This window comes from Neophocaena asiaeorientalis, unplaced genomic scaffold (assembly GCF_003031525.2).
Source record: "Neophocaena asiaeorientalis asiaeorientalis breed wild unplaced genomic scaffold, Neophocaena_asiaeorientalis_V1.1 scaffold54, whole genome shotgun sequence".
Classification (NCBI taxonomy): Eukaryota; Metazoa; Chordata; class Mammalia; order Artiodactyla; family Phocoenidae; genus Neophocaena; species Neophocaena asiaeorientalis.
Window position 1 is genome coordinate 4,326,850 of NW_020174938.1, and position 22,150 is coordinate 4,348,999.

Below are 22,150 nucleotides of genomic sequence, written 5' to 3' on the forward strand. Positions count from 1 at the left end.
TATTTCTTTTTTTTTTTTTTGTGGTAACAACATTTAAGATCTACTCTCTTAGCAACTTTTAAGCATATAATACAGTATTGTTAACTGCAGTCAGTATGCTGTACATTACATCCCCAGAATTTATTCATCTTGTAACTGGAAATTTGTACCCTTTGACCACTATCACCCATTTCCCCCACACCCCGGCCCCTGGCAACCACCGATCTACTCTCTGTTTCTATGAGTTCAGTTATAAATATATTTTTTAAGAAGAAGGGAATTCCACTTTCTCCCATTTTGAAAGGGTGAAATCAGTGCTACTTTATTTTTCTTTACAAACTGAAAATAGTTAACTCTCCAAAAACATAGTAATGTCTTAAATTGCTTCTTGATCTTGGCTCTCTGTCATAACTGTGTTATCTGTGATGTCTTTGGTAGTGGTAATCCAGCTTTTCCTAGTAACTTTGTTAATGAGAGGTTGGAAATTTAAATATTGTGTATATTAAATCGTGGATAAGTGGGACTTTAGACCTAACACTCATCAACATTTGAAAATAATTGTAGTTGAAATCTTGATTTTAGGAATAATTTGTCTCTAGAGTTTAAGCTGGAAAGTCACTGGCATAACAGTTCAGAAAAGGATTACAATATGGCTTTATAGGTTTTTCAGTACTTACATTAACAATTGGGTACACATTGTTCATGAACTATGTGATCAATCAAAACCAATAAAATCCCTATTATGATAGAAAAATATACTGTGATCTTGGAGTAGAGGAGGTATTTCTATTATATAAAACCATTAAAAGAAAAGTTCATAGGTTCATTGGCATAGTTATCAAGTATTAATGCATGACAGAAATGACCATAAGCAAGGCAAAAGGGAAATGAGATACAGTAAGAAAATATTTACAACTCATATCACAAAGTCTGATTTTCCCTAGTTAATGAGGAGAAGCACCTACAAATAAATAGGAGAAAGACCTAGTGAAAAATGAACAAAGGATACTACAAACCACTTCTCAAAGTGTTAACTGCTGACTCTTTCCAGGGAGTCCACAAGGTCAAATATTTTTATCATAATGTGAAGAAAATATTTGCCTTTTTTACTCTGTTGACTTTTGCAGTGATGGTAGAAAAACAATTATGGATAAAACCACTGAAAGAATATATAGTGAATGTTGCTATAAAAAAAGAAATCCCATTTAAAGAAACTAAATTATGCTTACTATGGAAAAGTATGGAGAATAAAGGATATTATTCCACTCAGGAAATACCTTTATATATTTGCAGATTTTAAAAGAACCTATGGTATACCAGTTTATGTCCAGTTTTTAACACAGTATTAGCATTTTCCCATGTTTCTAAAAGCTCTATGTAATTGACTTTAAAATTTACTTTCTCTGACCTTGTAAGAGAACTCTGGGCTGTAGGGGTTCCAGCTTTTCCTTAATCTTTATTTAATGCTATCTTAAGAGAGATCAGACCTGTGGAGTTTGATTTTCTTCAGCTCTGTTAAGTAATTCTTAGCTAACCCGTAGTGAAGTACTTTAGGCGGCCAGGTGATGGTATGAATGCCGAACAAAGGCAGCTCTTTTATTGAATACTGGGAAGTGAATACTAGGAGTAAGCTCAGATTTTTCCAGCTCCCTGAGGCTTTTATATCACATTAAGTTTTAGTTGTTCATTTGGCTTCATTAAAATAGTCACAATGATATGTAATGAGAAGCTGTCTTGGAATTTATAATGTAATTCTGACCAGTCATAATGGACTTTAAACACTGTGTTGATACCAACTCCAAATCCTGTTCTCTGCATCCATTCCACAATGCTATCTTTTCCGTAGTTATCCTCTATTAAATTTGCAGACTGACCTTTTGTTTTGAGGGCCTTTTTCTTAACATATTCTTTACTTCTTGCTCTCAGAACTAAAAGTGGAATAGCAGTCTTTTCATCCTCCTACTATTCATCCTGTTGCATGTTTTAGAGGGCGTGAGCTTGGAAGAGTCAGTCTGAATGCCCTTAGAACTACCTTCTACTTTCACCTTACCATTTGGGCTAGCTCAGCAGTTTCTGTTTCTGAGACAGCATGTCTTCCTTTCTTCTTCCCAAAATCAACTCAGAAATCTGTCAGTTTATTGTCCCATTCTATTCAAAAGATAGTAGTATATTTGCATAAATAGTTAACTTTGAAGAGGAGCTCTTACTTGTTGAGAAATACATACAGCACATTAAAAAAAAAAGCACAGAAACATACATCTGCATCTTAATGAATTATGAAGTAAACATCCACATACCAACCTCAGGTCAAGAAATAGAACATTGCCAGCACCCCCAGAAGCTCTTCTCTTTCTCTTTCCAGTCGCAATCCTTTCTCTCCCCCAAAGGTAAGCAATAACTTGAGTTACTCTGTTTTCTTTGTTGTTTTGCCACTAAAGTATGTATCCCTGAGCACTATAGTTTTGTTTTGTCTGTTTTTGAGTTTTATATAAATGGAATCATATAATAGGTATTATTTTATATCTGACTTATTTCACTCAACCTTATGTGTGTAAGACTTATCCATATTATTGTGTTTCATTGTAGCTCATATATGTTACTGTATAGTCTTCCAGTCTATATGTATACCACAGTTTATCCATTCTAGTATTGATGGACATTTGGCTTGTGTTTGGGGGAATTATGAATAATGTTGCTATGAACATTCTGTTACATGTAGTTTGGATGGACACATGGATGTATTTTTGTGGGGGTTATATAGGAGTGGAATTACTGAGTCACAGGATATATATATCTTCAACCTGAGTACATAATGCCAAACTTTTTTTCCAAAATGGTTGTACTTTACTAGCAGTGTATGAGAGTTCCCAATTGCTCCACTTCCTCCCCAGCACTTATATTGCCAGATTCCTTAATTTTAACCATTTTAGTGGATGTATCATTGGGGCCTTATTTTAAATTTCTGTGTTGTGACTCTAACGTGCTTAAGCACCTTTTCGTAAGTATGTTGGCAGTTTGGATATGCTCTTTTGTGAAGGACCTGTTCAGAACTCTTGCCCATTTTTCTAATTGGGTTGTCTGTCTTTCTCTGATCTGTAGGAGTTCTTTATGAATTCTGGATACATACCCTTTATTGGTTACTTCTGTTGAAGCTTTCTTCTTCCACTCTTAAAGGTGTCTTTTGATGAACAGGATGTTCTTAATTGTAATGTAGGCTACCTTACCAGTCGTTTCCTTTAGACTAGTACTTTTAGGGTCATGTTTAAGAAGTTTTTTACTACCTGAAGTTATAAAGATAATCTTTATTATCTTCTAAAAGCTTTATTGTTTTGCCTTTCATATTTAGATATGTAATCCACCTGGAAAAAATTTTTGTATGTGGTATAGTGTAGGGAGTGGTCTTTATGTTTCCACATGGGTATCCAGTTTTTCCAGCACTGTTTATTTAAAAAAGCATCCTTTCCATACTGCTCTGAAGTTCCCCTTTTGTGATCAATCAAGAGTCTATATATGTGTGGCTCTCTTTCTAGGCTCTCTATTTTGACTTTGTACCAACACCACTATTTTAATTACTATAGCTTTCTAAAAATATCTGCTAGAACAAGTCATCCTACCTCCTTCTTCAATAGCATTTTGACTCTTCTTGGCTCTGTATACAGTATTGCCATATACATTATAGAATCAGCTTCACAAAAATTGTCTTGGGATTTTTATTGAGATTGCATTGAATTTAGAGATCACTTTAGGGAGAATTGATATTTTTACAATATTGATTGTTCCCATCCGTGAACATGATATATCTCTCCATTCATGTAGATCATTAGTTCCTCTCAAAATTGTTTTATAGTTCTGTATATAGATATCTTACACATGTTTTGAATTATTTGAATTGTTACTAGGATTTTAGTAATTTTAATTCAATTATAAATGTTATTTTATACTTTTTGTATTATCTTTTAGTTTTTAGTTTTGTATTCTCTTTTAGTTTTCTCTTTTTTGCTTGTTAAATAAAAATACAATTGATTTTGGTATTTTTCCACTTATTCTAACAATTTTTCTGTGCATTCCTTTGGATTTCCTACCTCTACAGTCATATTGTTCATGAATAATGATAGTTTCATTTGTTCTTTCATAATCCTTCTGCCTTTTATTTCTTTTTCTTACGCTAGCTAGAACCTTCAATGCTATGTTGAAAGGAAGTGGTGACAGGGATCATTCTTGGCATGTTCCCAGTCTCAAAGGGAAAGCTTTCAGCCTTTTACCACTAAGTATGATGTTTGCTATAGAATTTTTATAGGTGCTTGATGATATTAAATATGTTCCCTTCTATTCCTGGTTTTCTAAGAGTTGTAACTGTGATTTAATATTGAATTTTATGAAATTCCTTTACTGCATGTATTGAGGTGTGCATGAGACTTTTAAATTTTATTGTTATGACATTTTACAATGAGTGAATTTCTGAATGTTAAATCATTATACTAGTGCAATAAATCCAACTTAGTCATGATGTAATTCTCCTTATATATTGCTTGATTTGATTTATAGTATGTTGTTTAGAATTTTACACCCCTGTTTATGACTAAAATTGTCCTATAATAGACTTTCCTTTTAATGTCCTTATGTTTTGGTATCAAGCTTATGCTGGCCTCTAAGAATGAGTTGGAGAGTAGCCCTTATTTTTAATTCTGTGGAAGAATTTGTGTGTTATTTCTTCTTGTTTACTAGTGAAATCATGTAGGCTTCCAGTTTTCTCTCTGTAAAGGTTTTATTTATAGATTCAATTTATAAGATTAATCACATTTTTTATTTTTTGACAGTATTAATTACTTGGATTTTTGTAGAAGTTTCTCCACTTTGTATAAAATTTCAGATTTATTGACATAAAGTTGTTCATAGTAGCCTCTTATCCTTTTCATGTCTACCAGATTTTTAGTGATGTCCCGTTTTCATTCCCGCCTTTGGTTATTTGTAAATTCTTTTTCTCTTACCAATTTTGCCAGAGTTTAAAATCTTTTATTAGTCTTTTCAAAGAGCTACATTTTGGCTTTGGTCCTCTTTTTTCTAATGTTTATTTACTGTTTATTTTCTTTTTTCTCCTTGAGTTTATTTTGTTGTTCTCTATCTAGTTTCCTAAAATAGATACTTACCTCTTTAATTTTTAACTTTTCTTTTTTTCTAGTATATGCGTATAAGGCTATAACTTTAATATAGGCAGAGTTAAACTGTATCCCATAGATTTTGATATTACTGTTCAAAGAATTTTAAAATTTTCATTGTGATTTCTTCTTTCTCTGGGCTATGGGTGTTTTAGAAGTCTTATTTTTTTTTTATTCAAGTGTATTTGATTTACAATGTTGTGTTAATTTCTGCTGTACAGCAGAGTGACTCATTTATACATATATATACATTCTTTTCATATTCTTTTCCATTATGGTTTATACAGGATATTGAATATAGTTCCCTGTGCTATACAGTAGGACCTTGTTGTTTATCCATTCTATATATAATATTGATAGTTTGCATCTGCTAATCCAAAACTCCCAATCCATCTCTCCCTTACCTCCTTCCACCTTGGCAACCACAAGTCTGTTCTCTATGTCTGTGAGTCTGTTTCTGTCTCGTAGATAAGTTCATTTGTGTCATATTTTAGATTCCACATATAAGTGATATCATATGGTATTTGTCTTTCTCTTTCTGACTTACTTCACTTAGTATGATAATCTCTAGGTCCATCCATGTTGCTGCAAATGGCATTATTTCATATATGTACCATATCTTCTTTATTCATAGAAGTGTATTTCTTAAATTCTGCATACATAGGGATTTTTAGTTTTCTCTTTGTAACTGCACTATCAGAAAACTTATTTTAAATTAATTTAAAGGTCAGATAAACGATTTGAACCCTTGGAAATGTATTGTCTTGCTGTATGTGCTTTAAAGTAATGAATATTCTGTAGTTAGATCGTGAATTCTATGTATGTCTATTATATCACTTATGTTTATTAAGTTCAGTTCTATGACTTTACTGATTAGTGTGTACACACTTGTTTTCTCTGTGCTGACATGGTAAGTCTTTTACGCCAACCTTTTTACTTTCAGCCTTTCTGAATTCTGAATGTTTTATATGCATGCTTTGTAAACTTAATATAGTTGGGTTTTCTTTTTTTAATACAGTCTGATAATCTTCAGATTTTAACTAGAGCATTTAATCTACTTAATTTAATGTAATCACTGATATATTTGGATTTAAATCTACTATTTTATTTTGTGCTTTTAATTTTTCTTACCTGACATATGTTTCTTTTCTTTCTTTCCTTTTTTGGTTCATTCTTGCCTTTTTCTTTTGGCTACTTTCTATTATTCCATTTTTTTCCTTTGTTAGTTTTGAAGTTTTATACTTTTTTACTCTTCTTTTAGTCATCAACCTAAAGATTACAACATAAATTTGTGGTTTATCACAGTCTGTTAATTGGTACTTTTATTTTTTCCCAGATAATGCAAGGACTTTAATATGCTTTAGCTATTATATGATATAGTTGATGTTGTTGTTATGTTTTTAATTACCTGTGTATTTTAAATTCAACACATTATTCTTATGTTTTATGCAAATTATTTTAGACTTACATATTTACCATTTTCATTGCTCTTCATTTCTTCCTCCCTGACTTTTCTTCTTGGGTCATTTTCTGTCTGCCCTTCCTTTAGTGCAGATCTACTGGTGACAGATTTCCTGTCTTAGTATGTCTGAAAGTGTCTTTATTTCAACTTCATTCTTGAAGTTTGTTTTTGTGATGTATAGAATTCTAGATTGGCAGTTACTTTTTCCTTTCCTCTTTTGAAAATACCATTTATTGTTTTCTGACTTACATTGTTTCTGTTGAAAAGTAAGCTTTGAATCAAGTAGTTGCTTCTTTGTGGCAGGTACTTTTTTTTTTTTTTTTTTTTTTTTTTTTTTTTTATTTTTTTTTTTTTTTTTTTTTTGGACTGCTTTTACGATTTTCTCTTGCCTTTAATTTTTAGCAGCTGTCTCTAGGTATGGACTTCTTTTTATTTATCTTTCCTAGAGGTCAAAGGCTTTCTTTAGTCAGTAGGTTGATATCTTTAATTAGTTTTGAAAAATGTTCTGCCATTATCTTTTTGTTATTTCTTCTACAGGATCTCTCTTCTCTCCTGGTAATCTTTTTGTATATGGTAGATCTTTTTATTGTGTTCTTCTATCAACTTTTCTGAATTTTTCTAGAAAATTTTTTGTTTTGTTTTGTTTTCTCTGCTTGATTCTTTGTATTTTCTTCTGACCTAGCTTCTGGTCCACTAATTCAACTGTGTCTTTCTATCTCTTTCTTTCAACATGGCTATTTTAAGTCTGTTCTGAGAGCAACAATATCTGGTGTCATTGAAGGTTTCTGTTGTTTTTATTGGTTTTCATTTACATTGTCTTGTCTCCTTTTGTGCTTGGTTGCCTTTTGTTGTGTGTGAGACATAGTATTTTTAAAAATTATTCGTAAAAATATTTTGAAACCTGAGATGATGTTACGTTCCTCCAGATAGTGTTTTCATTTCTTCTGCCAGGTCCTAGGGTACTAGCAAACTGGGGTTACTTTAATCCAATTTTAGGGATTACAATTTTCTGGACCATTCATATGACTTGAAGCTAGGCTTCAGTATCTGCAAGGACCATAATAATTTCAATTTACACTTATATCTAGGATGCAAACCTTAGGGGTCCCAGCATCAGGCATGGATGGGAATGGAGCCCACTGTAGCCCACACCCTTCCCTGGGTCTGGACTGTTATTCTTTACCCCACAGGTTGGCAAACTTTTTCTTTAAAGGACCAGAGAGTAAATACTTGAGGCGTTGTGGACCATACAATCTCTTGCAACCATCAGTGCTACCATTATTCTGCAAAAGAGCCATAGACAGTGCGTGAATTAATGAGCATGAGGCATTTCAGTAAAGCTTTATTTACAAAATCAGGCACAAGGACAGATTTGGCCCAGGGGCCATAATTTGCTGACTCCTGCTGTAGTCTGTCAAAACTCTGCTCAGACTCTCATCCACCTCTTCTTAAACTTAAATTAGCCCTGAATGCTGGGCTAGCCTCATCTTGGTCTACCTTGTTAGCTCTCTGGTACCTTCAAGAATATGTTGGGTTTTTTATGTTTGGTCCAGTTGTTCTCAAGTCTGCCATTATCAGAAGTGAAAGTTCTGTGCAAGGTAACCAATTAAAACAATGAGATTTTTTTCCCCCCTCTGATCTCAAGAAAGAAGTTTCTTGAGTTGTTCTTAGAGAATATCTCTCACTAACACCCTGTAATATATAAATGACTTTTTTTAAAAAATAAAACTGAGTTTTAGGACCTGTTTCTGTAGTCTTCCTAGAGAGACTGTATATTCCAAGGTTAAAGTTATAGAGCAGTGTTGTCCATCAGAACTTTCTTCACTGATGGAAATGTTCTAAATCTGCACTGTTTAATATGGTAGTCACTAGCCATCCGTGGCTGTTGAGCTTTTGAAATCTGGCTAGTGTGAACGCAGAACTAAATTTTTACTTCTATTTAATTTTTTAAAAAAATTTATCAGAGTATAGTTGATTTATAATACTGTGTTAGTTTCAGGTGTACAGCAAAGTGAATCAGTTATACATATACATATATCCACTTTTTTAGATTCTTTTCCCATGCAGGCCATTAAGGAGTATTGAGTAGAGTTCCCTGTGCTATACAGGAGGTCCTTATTAGTTACCTATTTTACATATAGTAGTGTCAATCCTAATCTCCCAATTTATCCCTCCCCCCCTTACCCCCCATTTTATTTTAATTAATTAATTTAAATAGCCATGTGTGGATATTTAGTTTGGAGGGGATGCAGCTTAGATTAAAAGAAGAATCTTGTCTCAGTACACAGTGTGTTCTTACACTCCCACCCACCAATGTACCCATTTTCCAGTGCTCTTGCAAGAAAATGCTTAACCTAAATGTGTTCGATGGATGGTATCTCACTAAATATCTTAGGTCTCACAGAATGTTTCTGCTTATTCCTGCCATTCACCAGGTGTGATGGAAGTAGTACACTTGTTATCCTAACTGGGCCAAGTAAAACTGATCAGTCATTCAGTTTACCTTTTAACATGTATTTTTCTTTGCAGGGGAAGGGACGTCTTCGTCGAGGAAACTATCCATGCCCGTCGTCTCCTGTTGTAGTTCGGTTGCCCTCCATGTCTGATGTCCCAGAAGAGACCTTGACTAGTGAGGCAGCGCTGGAGGCTGACATCACAGAACAGCAGCAAGCAGCGATGCAGCAGGAGGAGAGAGTCCTGACTGAGCAGATTGAGAACCTGCAGAAAGAAAAGTGAGTTTCCAGGGGAAAGGGAGCAACTAGTTATCTGTTTTCATTTCCTTCCTTCTGTCCTTTCTTTATTCTTCCTTATTGGGAGTCAAGCACTAGGTTAGGTGATATAGGGGATGTGGAGATGACAAAGACATGTTGCCTGTACTCAGGTAGCAATGTGAAGGTTGTCACTTCAAGGAAGGTTGCTTTGTGAGCTGGGAGACCAAACTGAAGCTGCTACAGTGATGATTCTGGAGATGTTGACTGGGACAGGGTGTGTCAGTCTTAGCCAAGATCCCTAACAGGTCACCAGCCTTGGTGAACAGATTTGTCTTAAAAAGAAGGAATAAGGATTCTCAGGCTAAGATTATTCAGAACTCCATAAAGGAAGGTTATTATCTGAAGATCAGTATAGCCATGGGGCCAGCACCTGGCTGGTCAGGGTAAGGCAGCAACTCTAGTGGGTGCTGGGATACTAGGTAGGTAAATTGGTTGCAATTTAGGCGACCCATAAGCCACTCTGTGACCTCTACCATCACTGGAGCAGGAGTGGGTATCCCTATATCTTAGGGATAATGTGAACATCCCATGGTTCTCCCTGAAGGTACTGTGTAGTGGTTTTGATTGACAATGGTGACTCTTATGTTTTAAGGGGATTTTTGTTCCTGATTTCCCAGGATCCCAGAATCCTAGGTCTGAGAGCTTGATTCATGAGAGGTTATGAGTCTGTTAAAGTACTTTTTTGCCTGTCAGGATTGAATCTAGAATTTGGGCAAGCTAAAAAAGGCAGCTAGGGCTCAGGTGTGCTGAACATGGTAAGGCAAAATTGGTCTACTTTGACCAGGGGCTAGCTATTTGATATAAAAATGATCTGAAAAGAGGACCTAATTCAGCTTTGATGAAAATGGCATTGGAAGTATTGAAGGGTGAATAGGAATTTGCTAGGAAGGTGAAAAGTCTTTCCAGAGAAAGGAAAACGTATGAGCCTAGTCTTAGAGGTATGAATGCACACTGCTTATGACAGTTGTAAATGCAGTAATGAGTTGCTGGTGAGACTGTCCTTGAAAAGATTGTCCATGAATCTCAAGCTAGATGTTGGAGGTATTAAAGGATGAATAATTTAAAGCCAGGTAGAGTGGAAGAGAAGCTACAAGGGCTCTGAAAAGGAGGAGACTCGATGAAAAACGGAGTTACAGTTGGAAGGATAAGGTGATTGTGGACAGAGTGGAGGATTGGATTGACAAACTCTAGGATCTGCCCATTGGAGAAAATTGCCTATATAAAGTGGAGGAGAGGTTGTTAGGAGTTGCAGACGTAAAGGAACTTTGGTTTTAGAGTATTAATGTGAGCTTTCACAAAGATGTGGATTGAAATAGATCAGGGTGGTGTCAGGCAGTAGTGAGAAAGCGAGATTAGGAGCCAAGTACCAAAGACGTCAGGGAATGAGGGGGCATGACTGAGAGGTAGGTGGGTGACTGATGAGGAGGGGTAGAGAATACTCTTATGTGGAGATGGCAAAGGCTTCAAAGGACAGAAAAGGTCAATCAGTGTTTTATTTCATCTAGGAGACCTAGAGGTCTCTCCTTGGTCAAGGTAGAGGATATAGTCTGTAACCAGCGAATAAAATTTTGTAGAAAATAGTTTAAGTGCTGGAAGGAATCCTAGAGACTATCTAGTTTAATCTCTTTATTTTGTGGATGAGAAAGTTGAGGTCCAGAGAGAGGAAAGTACTTTCCTGATATATTATGAGTGAGTTTAGAGTGAGTTTAGAATCATCTCCTGATTACCAGCCCAGAGTTCATTTTACCAGAAGGTCTCGTAGCTTCAGCATCTTTCTCTACCTCATGCTTAGCCCTGTTGTAGGTCCCAGCCTTTGCTGTCTTTAGCCTTCACTGTGACTGTGCTTTCAGGTCCTTATCACCACCCTGGAAGGGAACAGTAAGAAATGTGACTGTTTTTGCTACCTCAATTCCTGATTTTCACGGAAGGTCTTTTTTCCTGTTGTCTTCCTTCCGTTTCTTATCAAATGATAATGCGTTTCTTGATTGTATCTTACAGGGAAGAGCTAACTTTTGAGATGCTTGTACTGGAACCCCGTGCCTCTGATGATGAAACCCTTGAGTCTGAGGCCTCCATAGGGACTGCTGATAGCTCTGAAAATTTGAATATCGAGTCTGAAGGTGCCATCGCTGAGAAATCAGGTAAATGAACATGTTAGACCAAAGACTCCAGATTTGTTTTGCAAAGAAGGAATAAGGATTCCCAAGTGAAGACAAAGTCCCTTTCAAGAAGGCCTTGAGTTTGCATGAAAAAGTGACAAAGTCCTAAAGAGTTGAAATATACCGATTTTGTGAAGCTTCTATACAAATTGTTCATCAGACCAAGGCTTCAATGTAAGGCGTTACTTTTGCAGTTTGATGTTTTCTCTATATTTACCACAGAGAAAAGGCAACAGTCACAGCTTCTGTGTCTTACTGACCCACGATCCATTTTCTAAGGGTGGGTAGCAGGAGCTGAGCCCTGCTGTGAGATGGGACTGTACCAAACAAGGTCTTTAACTGCCTAGCGTGTTTCAGCGAGATGTGGAATTGACTACATATCCTGGCAGTTTTTTAAATGATAGCGATGGTTGTAGGCCTCTTCTGATGCCATAGTCCAACTCCAGACTTCCTTGGGGTTGATACTGAAGCGATATGGGTGGTATAGAAATGGGTGGTGAGCTCTTCTCGAGTCGTGTCTGTGCACAAAGTAGGTCGACCTGGACCCTCCAGATCTTAGCCCACCCATTTCACATGTGAGCAGTGACACCTCTTCATCACACGACGATTTGTTTCAGAGGGAACTGCCATTTACAGCTTCGGTCTCTTTCTTACATTAGAGAGAAGCTTAGCCCTTATCTCCCTGAAGGCAGCTGGCAAGTCTGAACCTTCAGGCAAGTTGCGGAAGCAGCTAAAAAAGCAGCAAGACTCACTGGATTCAGTGGACTCTTCAGTCTCTTCTTTATGTTCGTCTAGCACTGCATCTTCTCATGGGACCAGAAGACGATTTCAAATTTATTCCAAATCTCCATTCTACCGAGCTTCCTCAGCTGGTGAGGCCCTGGGAATGGAAGGGCCATTGGGCCAGACCAAGTCCCTAGAAGACAAGCCTCAATTCATCAGCAGAGGGACCTTCAACCCTGAAAAGGGCAAACAAAAATTAAAGAATGTGAAAAACTCACCTCAGAAAACCAAAGAGACCCCAGAGGGGACAGTTGTGTCTGGCCGCAGGAAAACTGTGGACCCAGACTGCAGCTCTACCCAACAGCTAGCTCTCTTTGGAAATAATGAGTTTATGGTCTGAACTGGCAGATGTGTTGTCCCTTCATGGCTACATCTCATCTTTGGGGCCTCATCACCTGGTCCACAATATTCATCCTAACTGTGGTCCTGCCTCTCGCCCAAGCATACAACCAAGACCTTGTGTGCTGAATTCCTGGTCCTCCTGCCGAAGCGGAAAGGCCTCTTTGAAGCCTGCTAAGGATGGTGCCAGTTGTGCCTTGGCTGCTGTATTTGACTAGAGATTTGACTAAACAAAGCAACCAGGGCTTGGGGATTTGGGTCAGTTGTGGAGGTCTTTGTAGTTGCCTCTCCTCCCTCCTCTTTTCCCTTCCCAGAGGTGAGTGTGGAACTGGGGGGACATTGTGGGCTGGAGGGACCCACTGATTTCTGACATTTGAAGAAAACATATAAATCTTTCTTAACCATGAAAGTGAAATCCTTTGGGTTTATTTTGGGATAGTTAGGAGCTGGGGTAGAATATAATTTTTTTCCAAGGATTTATAAACAAAAAGCCTAAGCCCTCTATTTTAAGATTTTTGAAAAACACTCCATGTTATATTCTGGGGAAAGTGAAAAAGCAGTTGTCTCCATTAAGCCATCAGAGCATGTCTCAGACATCTGTGGTTACACAGTGAAGAGGAGAATACATATTTTGCTTTTGGTGATGTTTGATGTCATAATAATCAATGCTGGTTTAACTCCTGGTTAGTTCCTGCCAAATATATTGCATGGCCTGAAATTTCAGTAGCTGTACTGTTCTTATAGCCCCTGATTCTAGGATCAGGTTCCTCTAATATTTTTTAAATGTCCCAGAGACCTGGTGAACCCTAAACATGAGGGTTTCATGCTAATCCATCCCGGCTTTTCTCTTTGTGTAGATTAAACTGAAGATGGTTTATGAACCTATTTATCTGCTGGTAGATTTCCACCACGAGCTCAGACAAATAATGTGACCATTTAATCACTTCTCCCCAAACATTCACACACAGCACTGCATGAATAAGTGTTACAGAAAGCTGCCAAAAAAAAAAGAGAAAAGTTTTTAATATGACCCATCTAACTTTTATCTTCTTTTCCTCAGACCATCAGTATTAAATAGATGAAAAAAAAAATCAAGGACTACTTGAAGCTATTTTTGTTAATATTCTGGTTACTGAAGTTTACTGTAAATATATATATGTATAGTATGCATATTTCTTTTTAACCTTATGCTACCTTGCTCCCCATGGAATTTCTTCCCACAGATTAGGGGCCATTGGACGTGATGGTGAGAGCCACTCATCCCTGGGTTGAGGGAAAAGTCAGACCATTTTTCTCACCACTGGGTGTCTCCATATACCTGAGTTATGAAAGCATTTTAAGCTTCTTAGCATTTGTGGGATTAGAAATCTGTTTTTGCCTATTTATAATATATGGAAAATGAAACGTGATGCCCTTTCTTGAGATAAGTATGTGAAAATGTTTTTTTAAAGTTACTAAATGCATCTTGTCTAACTACCACATGCACTGTTCTAAAAAAGAGCCTTTACCATCTGTAACCTGAATTTTGGTTATTCTTCCTTTTCATACTTATTTGATGTGAAGTTATAGAAATATTAAGACTTTTGTTAAGGCAGAGTCTCTCCTGTTACACAACACTGAACCTCATGCCACTGCCTCCTTGATTATTGTTGAGCCCCAGAGGCCAGACATGGAACATCATTCTGAGTGGCAGCTACAGGTAGCAGGAGGCTTACCTCTCTCTGGTTTGGGTTCAGAAATGACCTCGGGAAAGGAATCTCTTTAAATCTCCAGAATGGTGATGGTTAGTAAGTAAATGTTAGATTTTATGTCCTGCAAACGTCTGCCACCTTGTTCATGCTGTCCTGAGGAGTAACAAAGGTAAAGCCTTTAAAAATCTGAACTTGAGAGTCTCCTAGAGTAAAACCCAACCCCTCAGCATGGTGTGTCAGCGTGGGTGCCCCAGTGCCCGTGCCCGGCGCAGTCTGTCCCATTATTCTTGGGAGGGTGGTTTTCAGCTGGCACTAACTACTACTCTCCACTTGCTCCAGAACGTTGTTTAAATACCATACAAAAAAAAAGAGATTAGCCCTGTTGCATAGTTCTCTTTGGCCCACGGAAATGGCCTGGGAAACACATCTTGGCACGTGGCCTCCCCTCTGAATCTTTGTGGAGTTTTTGTTTTGTTGCTGTTGTTTTGCAAAGTAAGTTTTTGGCAGTTAAAAAACTACTCATGTAGGTCACTTTATAGGAACCAGGCGATGGATGTTAAGAGACTTTATAATTTTTCTCAGGGACCTAAAACCTGAAATTGGATAAAATTAAATAAATATTTGTTTTTCAGTTGCTAGATTTGTGGATTTCTAGTCATTTAACAAGCTGCCAGAATGGAGGGTGGGGGTAGGGAGATCCATGCAATTATAAGAATGGAGAGCAAACGTGGGACCCTCCCTTTGAAGGAAAGCAAGCCGTTGTTCTCATAACATAACAGGCATTGTTGGCCTGGGAAAGAGACGAAGCCATAACTCTAAAAAACTGTCAGAACCAAGTGCTGTATCTCCTTCCCTCTGATCTTAACTGGTCCTCCCATGGTTAAAGTTATGTTACCACAAGGCGATGCTGTATTACCAGGGGTCCCCAATCCCTGGGCTGCAGACCGGTACCGGTCTCGGGGCCTGTTAGGAACTGGGCTGCACAGCAGGAGGTGAGTGGCAAGTGAGCGAACGAAGCTTCATCTGTATTTACAGCCGCTCCCCGTCGCTCGCATCACCGCCTGAACCATCTCCCCCCCCCACCCCCCGCCCCCTGTCTGTGGAAAAGTTGTCTCGCATAAAACCAGTCCCTGGTGCCAAAAAGGGTGGGGACCGCTGCTGCATTACAGTCACTTATGATTGAGATATTTAACCTTAGTATGTGTCAAATTTGTGTTTCCTATCGCTTCTCTGCTCATTTTCTTTGATCTCAAATGCCTCAAAGGAAATCCCTGCGTGGCAGCAGTGGGGCAGCCCCTCATTTGAAGCCCATACTAACACAGCCTGGATTTTTAATTCTCCCAATTAAAGCCAACGTATCCCTTATCGTGGAAAATGTAATGGAAGCAGAGAAGTGTGCGTTGTGTATCACAAAGTGAAGCAAATACAGGAAGGATTTAGGAAGGTGACATGCTGAGTTTGTAATGCGCTTTATACTTCCTGCCATTTTGATTATTTTGCCACTCTCGGCTTCTGAAAGACAAAGGAGATAAAGCTCAGTGTGAGCCTTGCAGAGGCAGAGGGACCTGGGGTTAGGGGGTGGGATACAAGAGCCCCACCTTCTCATGCTTTGGAAACCAGCTACAGCTCTTACCTTGCTGGGGGGTTAGTGGAGACTTCTGTCTTCCCTCACAACAACAATAGGATTGTTTTCACTGTCAAAGACAGGGTTCCAGAAGCATGCTGAAGAGAGGAGGTCCAGCAAGGTTCTGCAGGCCCATTTTAGTGCCTGTGGGCCGTGGTTTTTTAACTATAATGAATGTGTACCTTTCACAAGCACTTTGGTGAACCAGAGAGAAGAAAGTATTCTCAGGATGTGTTTAAAGCTAAGAGAGTTTTAAGAAGAAACAAAGTCCAGATGGCTTTGCTCATCCTTCTCTCTCCCTGTTTTCTCCCCCTTGGTGGGGAGCTGGACAACATCATTCTGTGTTGACAGATGTGTTTGTCTACCCATAATTTTGTGACAGTTGGCACTGTCCCCCAAAACCACGCTAGCCTTGTAGTAAAATTCCTTGGTATTTGTGGGAGTCCTCTGTCTGTGCCCCTAAAATACTGTTAACCACTTTTCTCTGGAACCACTCCCACATTTGATTTGGTGGTAAAGGGCAAAACAGTGATTGTGGAGGTGGGTCTTTTAGGTCTTGTTGGTCTCTTGGTTGAAACTGTTTTCAAAAGCCCCACCAAGGGGTCTATTACCTTGCTCTCCATCCATACTTAATGCCTATTTATCAGCCCTGTTAGGTCATATAAAAGTTGCACCTTTTGAGCAAGTAATTGTGTTTACTAAGGGAAAGGTGTGCACTACAGATTAGTATTATATTATTTTAATGGACTGAAAGTAATTTATAAGTATGCTGAGTGTAAATTTATAAAAGACTATGTATTGTAAAAGGACATATCCTGTGAAATATAATATCATTTTACTGTTTAACAGAATAATTCTATACGAAGAATGATTTGTCTCACCCACAGAACTGATTACATTCCTGATGCAATCAACACGCACTTTGTGATTTCCTTTTTTTTTTTTTTCATCTTTTTTTTTGGCGGGAGGGAGGGGGACATCATTTGTATAAAGTAGAGTTTGTGTCACTCAAAATATGCACTGTGCGGCTCCACAAGAGCAGCTTGATGAACAGATCACTCCATGGCTCATTAAAGAACAAAGCTTCCAGAAGCAGCAATACGTGTGGTTTGTTTTCTGACCATCCTGGCTCCCACCCCAACTCACTCCAACCTGAACCCAAGGAAGAGCAAGGATTTTTGTTAAAGTGATGTTTTTTTTAAGGAAAGGACTGAGCCCCCAAATTTTCAAAGTACAGAGGTGGTAATTATTGGAACTCAGTAGAGTTCAAGTGAAGGTGAGATTCAAGCTGTGAGTTTTCTGTAATGGATGCTAAGCTGTCAAGACTTCATTTAATCAATTTAGAGGTAGGCGGGCAGAGAAGGCAATAAATCTACATTGAGGATCCTCACCAAAAAGGCCATGAAGAAGTAGCAATAGCTGCTAATAGAGGGCCCTAGCGTATCCTTTTTGTCCTGCCCTGCACTGCATGACTTTGGGAAAGTCATTTGCCCTCTGTCTGGAATGTGGTCTTTCCCCCTGGTTTACTTCTCCGGATAACTCTTACTGACTCTCAGGTCTCAGTGTAAAAAGCAGTTCTACTCGGAAACGTCCTCTTCCCCCTTGAACTGGCTTAGATGTCTTGTGTTCTCAACAGCTCCCAGTATTTGTGGCATCAAAAAACTTTGATGTTAGCTTCCCAAGGCAAGAAAAGAGCCTATCTTGCTGACTCTTAGATCCTCAGCACCTAACAAAAGGTGCCCATACTTAACATTTTGGATGAGAGGGCTGAATGAGATCAGGGGTTCTCAAATGCCAAACCAAGTCTAAGGTGGAATTGAAAAAAAATTAATTGTGATCCATTTTCCCCTAATGTCAAATTTATTCAATTTTTAAAATTCTGAGATCATCCTTCACATTTCTTTTTACATCAAGTTTACATTTACATTTTGCATTAAATTCACATTACAACAAAATAGTGGACTAAGATTTCCTTAATTGGCTAAATAAAACCTAGTAATGCCATTTTAAAAAGTTGCCCCTGTGATTACTGGATCCACAACAAACCTTTCTGATTATAAAGATAAGAGCAGAAAGCTGTAAGGAGATGCAGACTAGAGCTTTGCTTTTCAAAAACTTGTTCTGTCTCCTAGATTGGATAGCAGTACAGCATCTTAGAGCATCTTAGAGCCAGGGACATAACCATGAATATGGATAAGACACATGTGACGTCTGTTGAATCTTGTGAGGCATCTCGGACTCCGAGGAGTATGTCACGTCTCAGTTCTGTGTGGCCATTCATTCAACAAGTATTGACTGAGCACCCACACCCACGGGCACTGTCCTAGGTGGCGGAGGCACGTTGGTGATCCAAGCTCCTACCCCCATGGAGCTTGCATCCTAGTGGGGAAAACCAGTGGTGTCCACCAGATGGAGACTAGTCATCCACAATATCTGGGTTCCCCTATCAGATTATATTTATGAATTTGAATGGGTGCTTCTTGGCATCTTTGAGCCTTTCTCTGCCCTTCCTACCTTTAAATACTCCCTTAAGGAGGAGGATAAGTGTCTCACAAGTCTGAAAACTGCAGTTGAAAAGAAAGGCCCAGATAGTACCACAGGGTCTTCCCCTGTGTGTTTCATAGCCAGAGACATTTCTGGTGTTGAGGGCTGAAAGGAGTTTCCGTAGTATCCCCTCCCCTAGCAAGAGCCCTAAGTGCAGTGAAACAGCTGTAACCCATTTGAGTTTCATGGGGCCAATTTACAGCAAAAGGTTGAATAAATCTTGGGATCAACTGAGAGCTGTATTAGGAGGAAAACAGAGGCCACTTAGTATATTTCAGGTGTGAAGGGCTTAATATAGGTATTAGGGGCTTAACATAAACTTTGGAAGATCTGGGGAAACAGATGAGAGAAAGCTCTCACAGATGGTCCAGAAAGCCAGCAGATCTGAACCAAAAGTTCTGAAGTTCTCTAGAGCTTGCCTTGGAAGCTCCTGCAACTCTAAAGAAGGCTGCTGTGAAATCTCCGTGTTCCCACCCACACGGCTGCAACTGCCTCCAGAGAACAATGGCTCCTCATTTACTTTACAAATCTCACGTGAGTGCCTCCCTTCCATTAGCAAACCATAGGGGAAGGGGATCCTGGGAAGTGTACCTCCTGGCATCTCTGCAATGAAGACAAGCCCTTAAGAGGGGCGGGGCGGGGTGGGGGGTGGCTATGGATGCCAGGTTGGCAGCAGATAATACAGCTTATGTACCTCCTCTAATTCTCCAAGACTTCTTCCTGAAGATCCCAATCTCTTTCTCAATGTAGAATTGCTGTGCTCACACCTCCCAGAGACTAGCCTGTGAACTTCAGCAGGCTGCCTTTGCAGCCTTGTGTTCCCCAAAGCAAGACTGCAGGATAATGTTCAGGGCCTATTTGGTCTAATTTCAACCATGTTTCTTGCTAGCATGCCTTTGCTCAGGCTTTCTATACGTTTAAAGACTTCAGGCCTTTAAACCTTACAGATAAAACTTTGCATAGGAAATTGGAGAGTATAATGGCATTATAGACATTAAATGACCCAAATAACTGAGGCAAGTCTGATGCTTTTAGAAGATCAAGGGTCTTTAGTTTAGTGCTTAGGTGGGAAGGGCTTAAGCTGGGCAGTATTTGCCATACTCTTTCTTCTCTGGGCACCAGTCTAGCTATTGTCATTTCCAGAGCAGAGTGTTCTGAACCATCCTTCCTCCATCACGGCCAGACATCTCTGGGTAACTAGGAGAATTCATATACAGGCCAAAGGGCAGGGAACCCCTAGGATTTCACAGATTTCTCACATGACCTTTTTCTTCTTGGCTTTAAGCATTTCTTCTTTGAAGGCAGAAAATGCAACGGAATTGTTCTGCTGATTGCAGGGGCGGAGGGGCAAGGTGGGGAGACAGTGCCGGGGTTAAACGGAGTCATACCAAGGTTTGTGTCCTCTCTGAGCCTCAGCTTTTTTCAACTATAAATGGGATGACTGGTCCCCCTGTCAGATTAATCTGATGGTTAAATAACAATACACATTCAGTGCTCAGTTCACTGCCTGGTGTATGAAGTGCCTGAGATACGTTAATATTTTTTAAATTATTATTTTCTAGGTCTTCTGGATCTGTCTTTGAAAAGGAAGAGATTTGTCTGAACTTCATCTTTCTATAAGGAATCAAGAAGTGATGCGGGGCGGGGTGGGGGGGGCTTCCCTGGTGGTGCAGTGGTTAAGGATCCGCCTGCCAATGCAGGGGACACGGGTTCAAGCCCTGGTTCGGGAAGATCCCACATGCTGCGGAGCAACTAAGGCCGTGTGCCACAACTGCTGAGCCTGCACTCTAGAGCCCACGAGCCACAACTATGGGGCCTGCGTGCCAGCGCGCCTAGAGCCCGTGCTCTGCAACAAGAGAAGCCACCGCAATGAGAAGCCCACACTCGTCGCACCTAGAGAAAGCCCGAGCGCAGCAGTGAAGACCCAACACAGCCAAAAATAAAATAAATGAAATAAATTTATTTTTTAAAAAAGTGATGGAGGGACTTCCCTTGTAGCGCAGTGGTTAAGAATCCGCCTGCCAATGCAGGGGATAGGGGTTCGATCCTTGGTTCAGGAAGATCCCACATGCTGTGGAGCAACTAAGCCCTTGTGCCACAACTACTGAGCCTGCGCTCTAGAGCCCACGAGCCACAACTACTGAGCCTGCGTGCCACAACTACTGAAGATGAAGCCCGCACACCTACAGCCCCTGCTCCATAACCAGAGAAGCCGCCACGATGAGATGCCCAGGCACCGCAATGAATAGTAGCCCCCGCTCGCCGCAACTAGAGAAAGCCCTCGTGCAGCAATGAAGACCCAACGCAGCCAAAATTAAATAAATAAATAAAAAAAAAAAAAAAAAAGAAGTGATGGAGATTCCCCTTCACAAAAAGTGCCTGTGGCTGCCTTGAGTCGAGTTGCACGGAGCTCACCTTTGTTTACGGAGAGGTGAGGAAGGATGAGGAAGAGAAAGATGGGGAGAAGCCATAGGGCGGTGGGATGCCATCTAGAGAGAAGCTGGGTTGTTGAATCCTCTGGGAGATTTTTCACTGGGCTTGGCTTCGTGGCACCTGGACTACGACTCGGAGTGGCAAAACCAGATGGAATTCGAGACCCTGTTCTCACTCTTTCAGCGTCTTCAAAGGGAGAACCTTGGCCACATTGCCTTCCTGTTTTTGTTTTCCCACTTTTTTTTTTTTGAGGTCTAACAATACAGTAAATTGCACAAATCTTAAGTGCATGGCTCAATTAATTTTTATGAATGAATAAATTTATGAAACCACCACCCGGATCAAAATAAAGAACATTTGTAGCACATCAGAAGGCTCCCTCAGGCCCCTTTCCAATCAACCCCACCCCCTGCCGCGGAGGTAACCACTATTCCAACTTCTACCACCATTGGTTAGTCTTGCCTGTTCTTGAACTTTGTATAAGCAGAACTGGTGCCTGGATGCTTTTGTTCAACGTTTACATCTGTGAAATTTATCCATGTTGCCACATAATATTGATGGTTCGTTCCTTTTTATTGCTGTTTTCCATTTTATGAATGTACCACAATTTATTAATCCATCCTATTGTCATTGTACAGTTTGGAGCTATTATGAAAAAAGCTGCTATGAACATTCTTGTCCTATCTTTTGGTGAACATTTCTGCTAGGTACACATACCTACGGGTACAGTTGCTGAATCAACGGGCAGGCAGATGTTTAGCTTCAGTAGATTGTTTTCCAAAGTGGTTGCACCCATTTTATTTCCACCTCCACTAGTTTTTGAACATATCACAAAGGAGCTTCTCCATTGGAGTATTCCCTATGGTCTTGCGGAAAAAGAGGAGCTCAACACGTTCGGAAGTGATAAACCTCAAAGCCGGTAGGAGCAGGAGCAGTTTCCCAAACCTGAACAGGATAGAGGACGCCATCAGTTTGGTTATCAGCTTCTGAGCCCGAGTCCTAGGGATAGTGCCATCCCAGGAGAGGCAGAAGGGGAAGGAGAGGGGAGATGACTGGCGCCCAGGGCAAGTAAGGTGGAGCTTAGAGGAAAGGCCCCATTCACCTACCCCTGACCCACTGTGGCCCTCCTCCAATCTTTAGTTGAGGAGTGTGATGAAAATAGTGAATAAATATCGTTTATTATGTGTAAAGATTATGAAGTGAGAAGTT

At 39.5% G+C, this 22,150-nt stretch overlaps 2 protein-coding genes across 8 annotated transcripts in view; one reads left to right on the forward strand and one right to left on the reverse strand.

The window, feature by feature from the left end:
* Window positions 1–17,059, forward strand: part of MYO9A (myosin IXA) — a 266,751-nt gene extending 249,692 nt beyond the window's left edge. For all 7 annotated transcript variants that reach the window (XM_024761731.1, XM_024761733.1, XM_024761735.1 and 4 more), the window contains 3 exons: window positions 9,127–9,329; window positions 11,367–11,509; window positions 12,187–17,059. In XM_024761731.1, coding sequence (XP_024617499.1) covers window positions 9,127–9,329; window positions 11,367–11,509; window positions 12,187–12,650 — 810 coding nt within the window. In that variant the 3' untranslated portion in view covers window positions 12,651–17,059. The remainder of the gene's footprint in view (window positions 1–9,126; window positions 9,330–11,366; window positions 11,510–12,186) is intronic.
* Window positions 17,060–21,543: 4,484 nt separating this feature from the next.
* Window positions 21,544–22,150, reverse strand: part of NR2E3 (nuclear receptor subfamily 2 group E member 3) — a 6,645-nt gene continuing 6,038 nt past the window's right edge. The window contains exon 8 of the mRNA XM_024761827.1: window positions 21,544–21,886. Within this exon, the coding sequence (XP_024617595.1) occupies window positions 21,754–21,886 (133 nt within the window). The 3' untranslated portion in view covers window positions 21,544–21,753. The remainder of the gene's footprint in view (window positions 21,887–22,150) is intronic.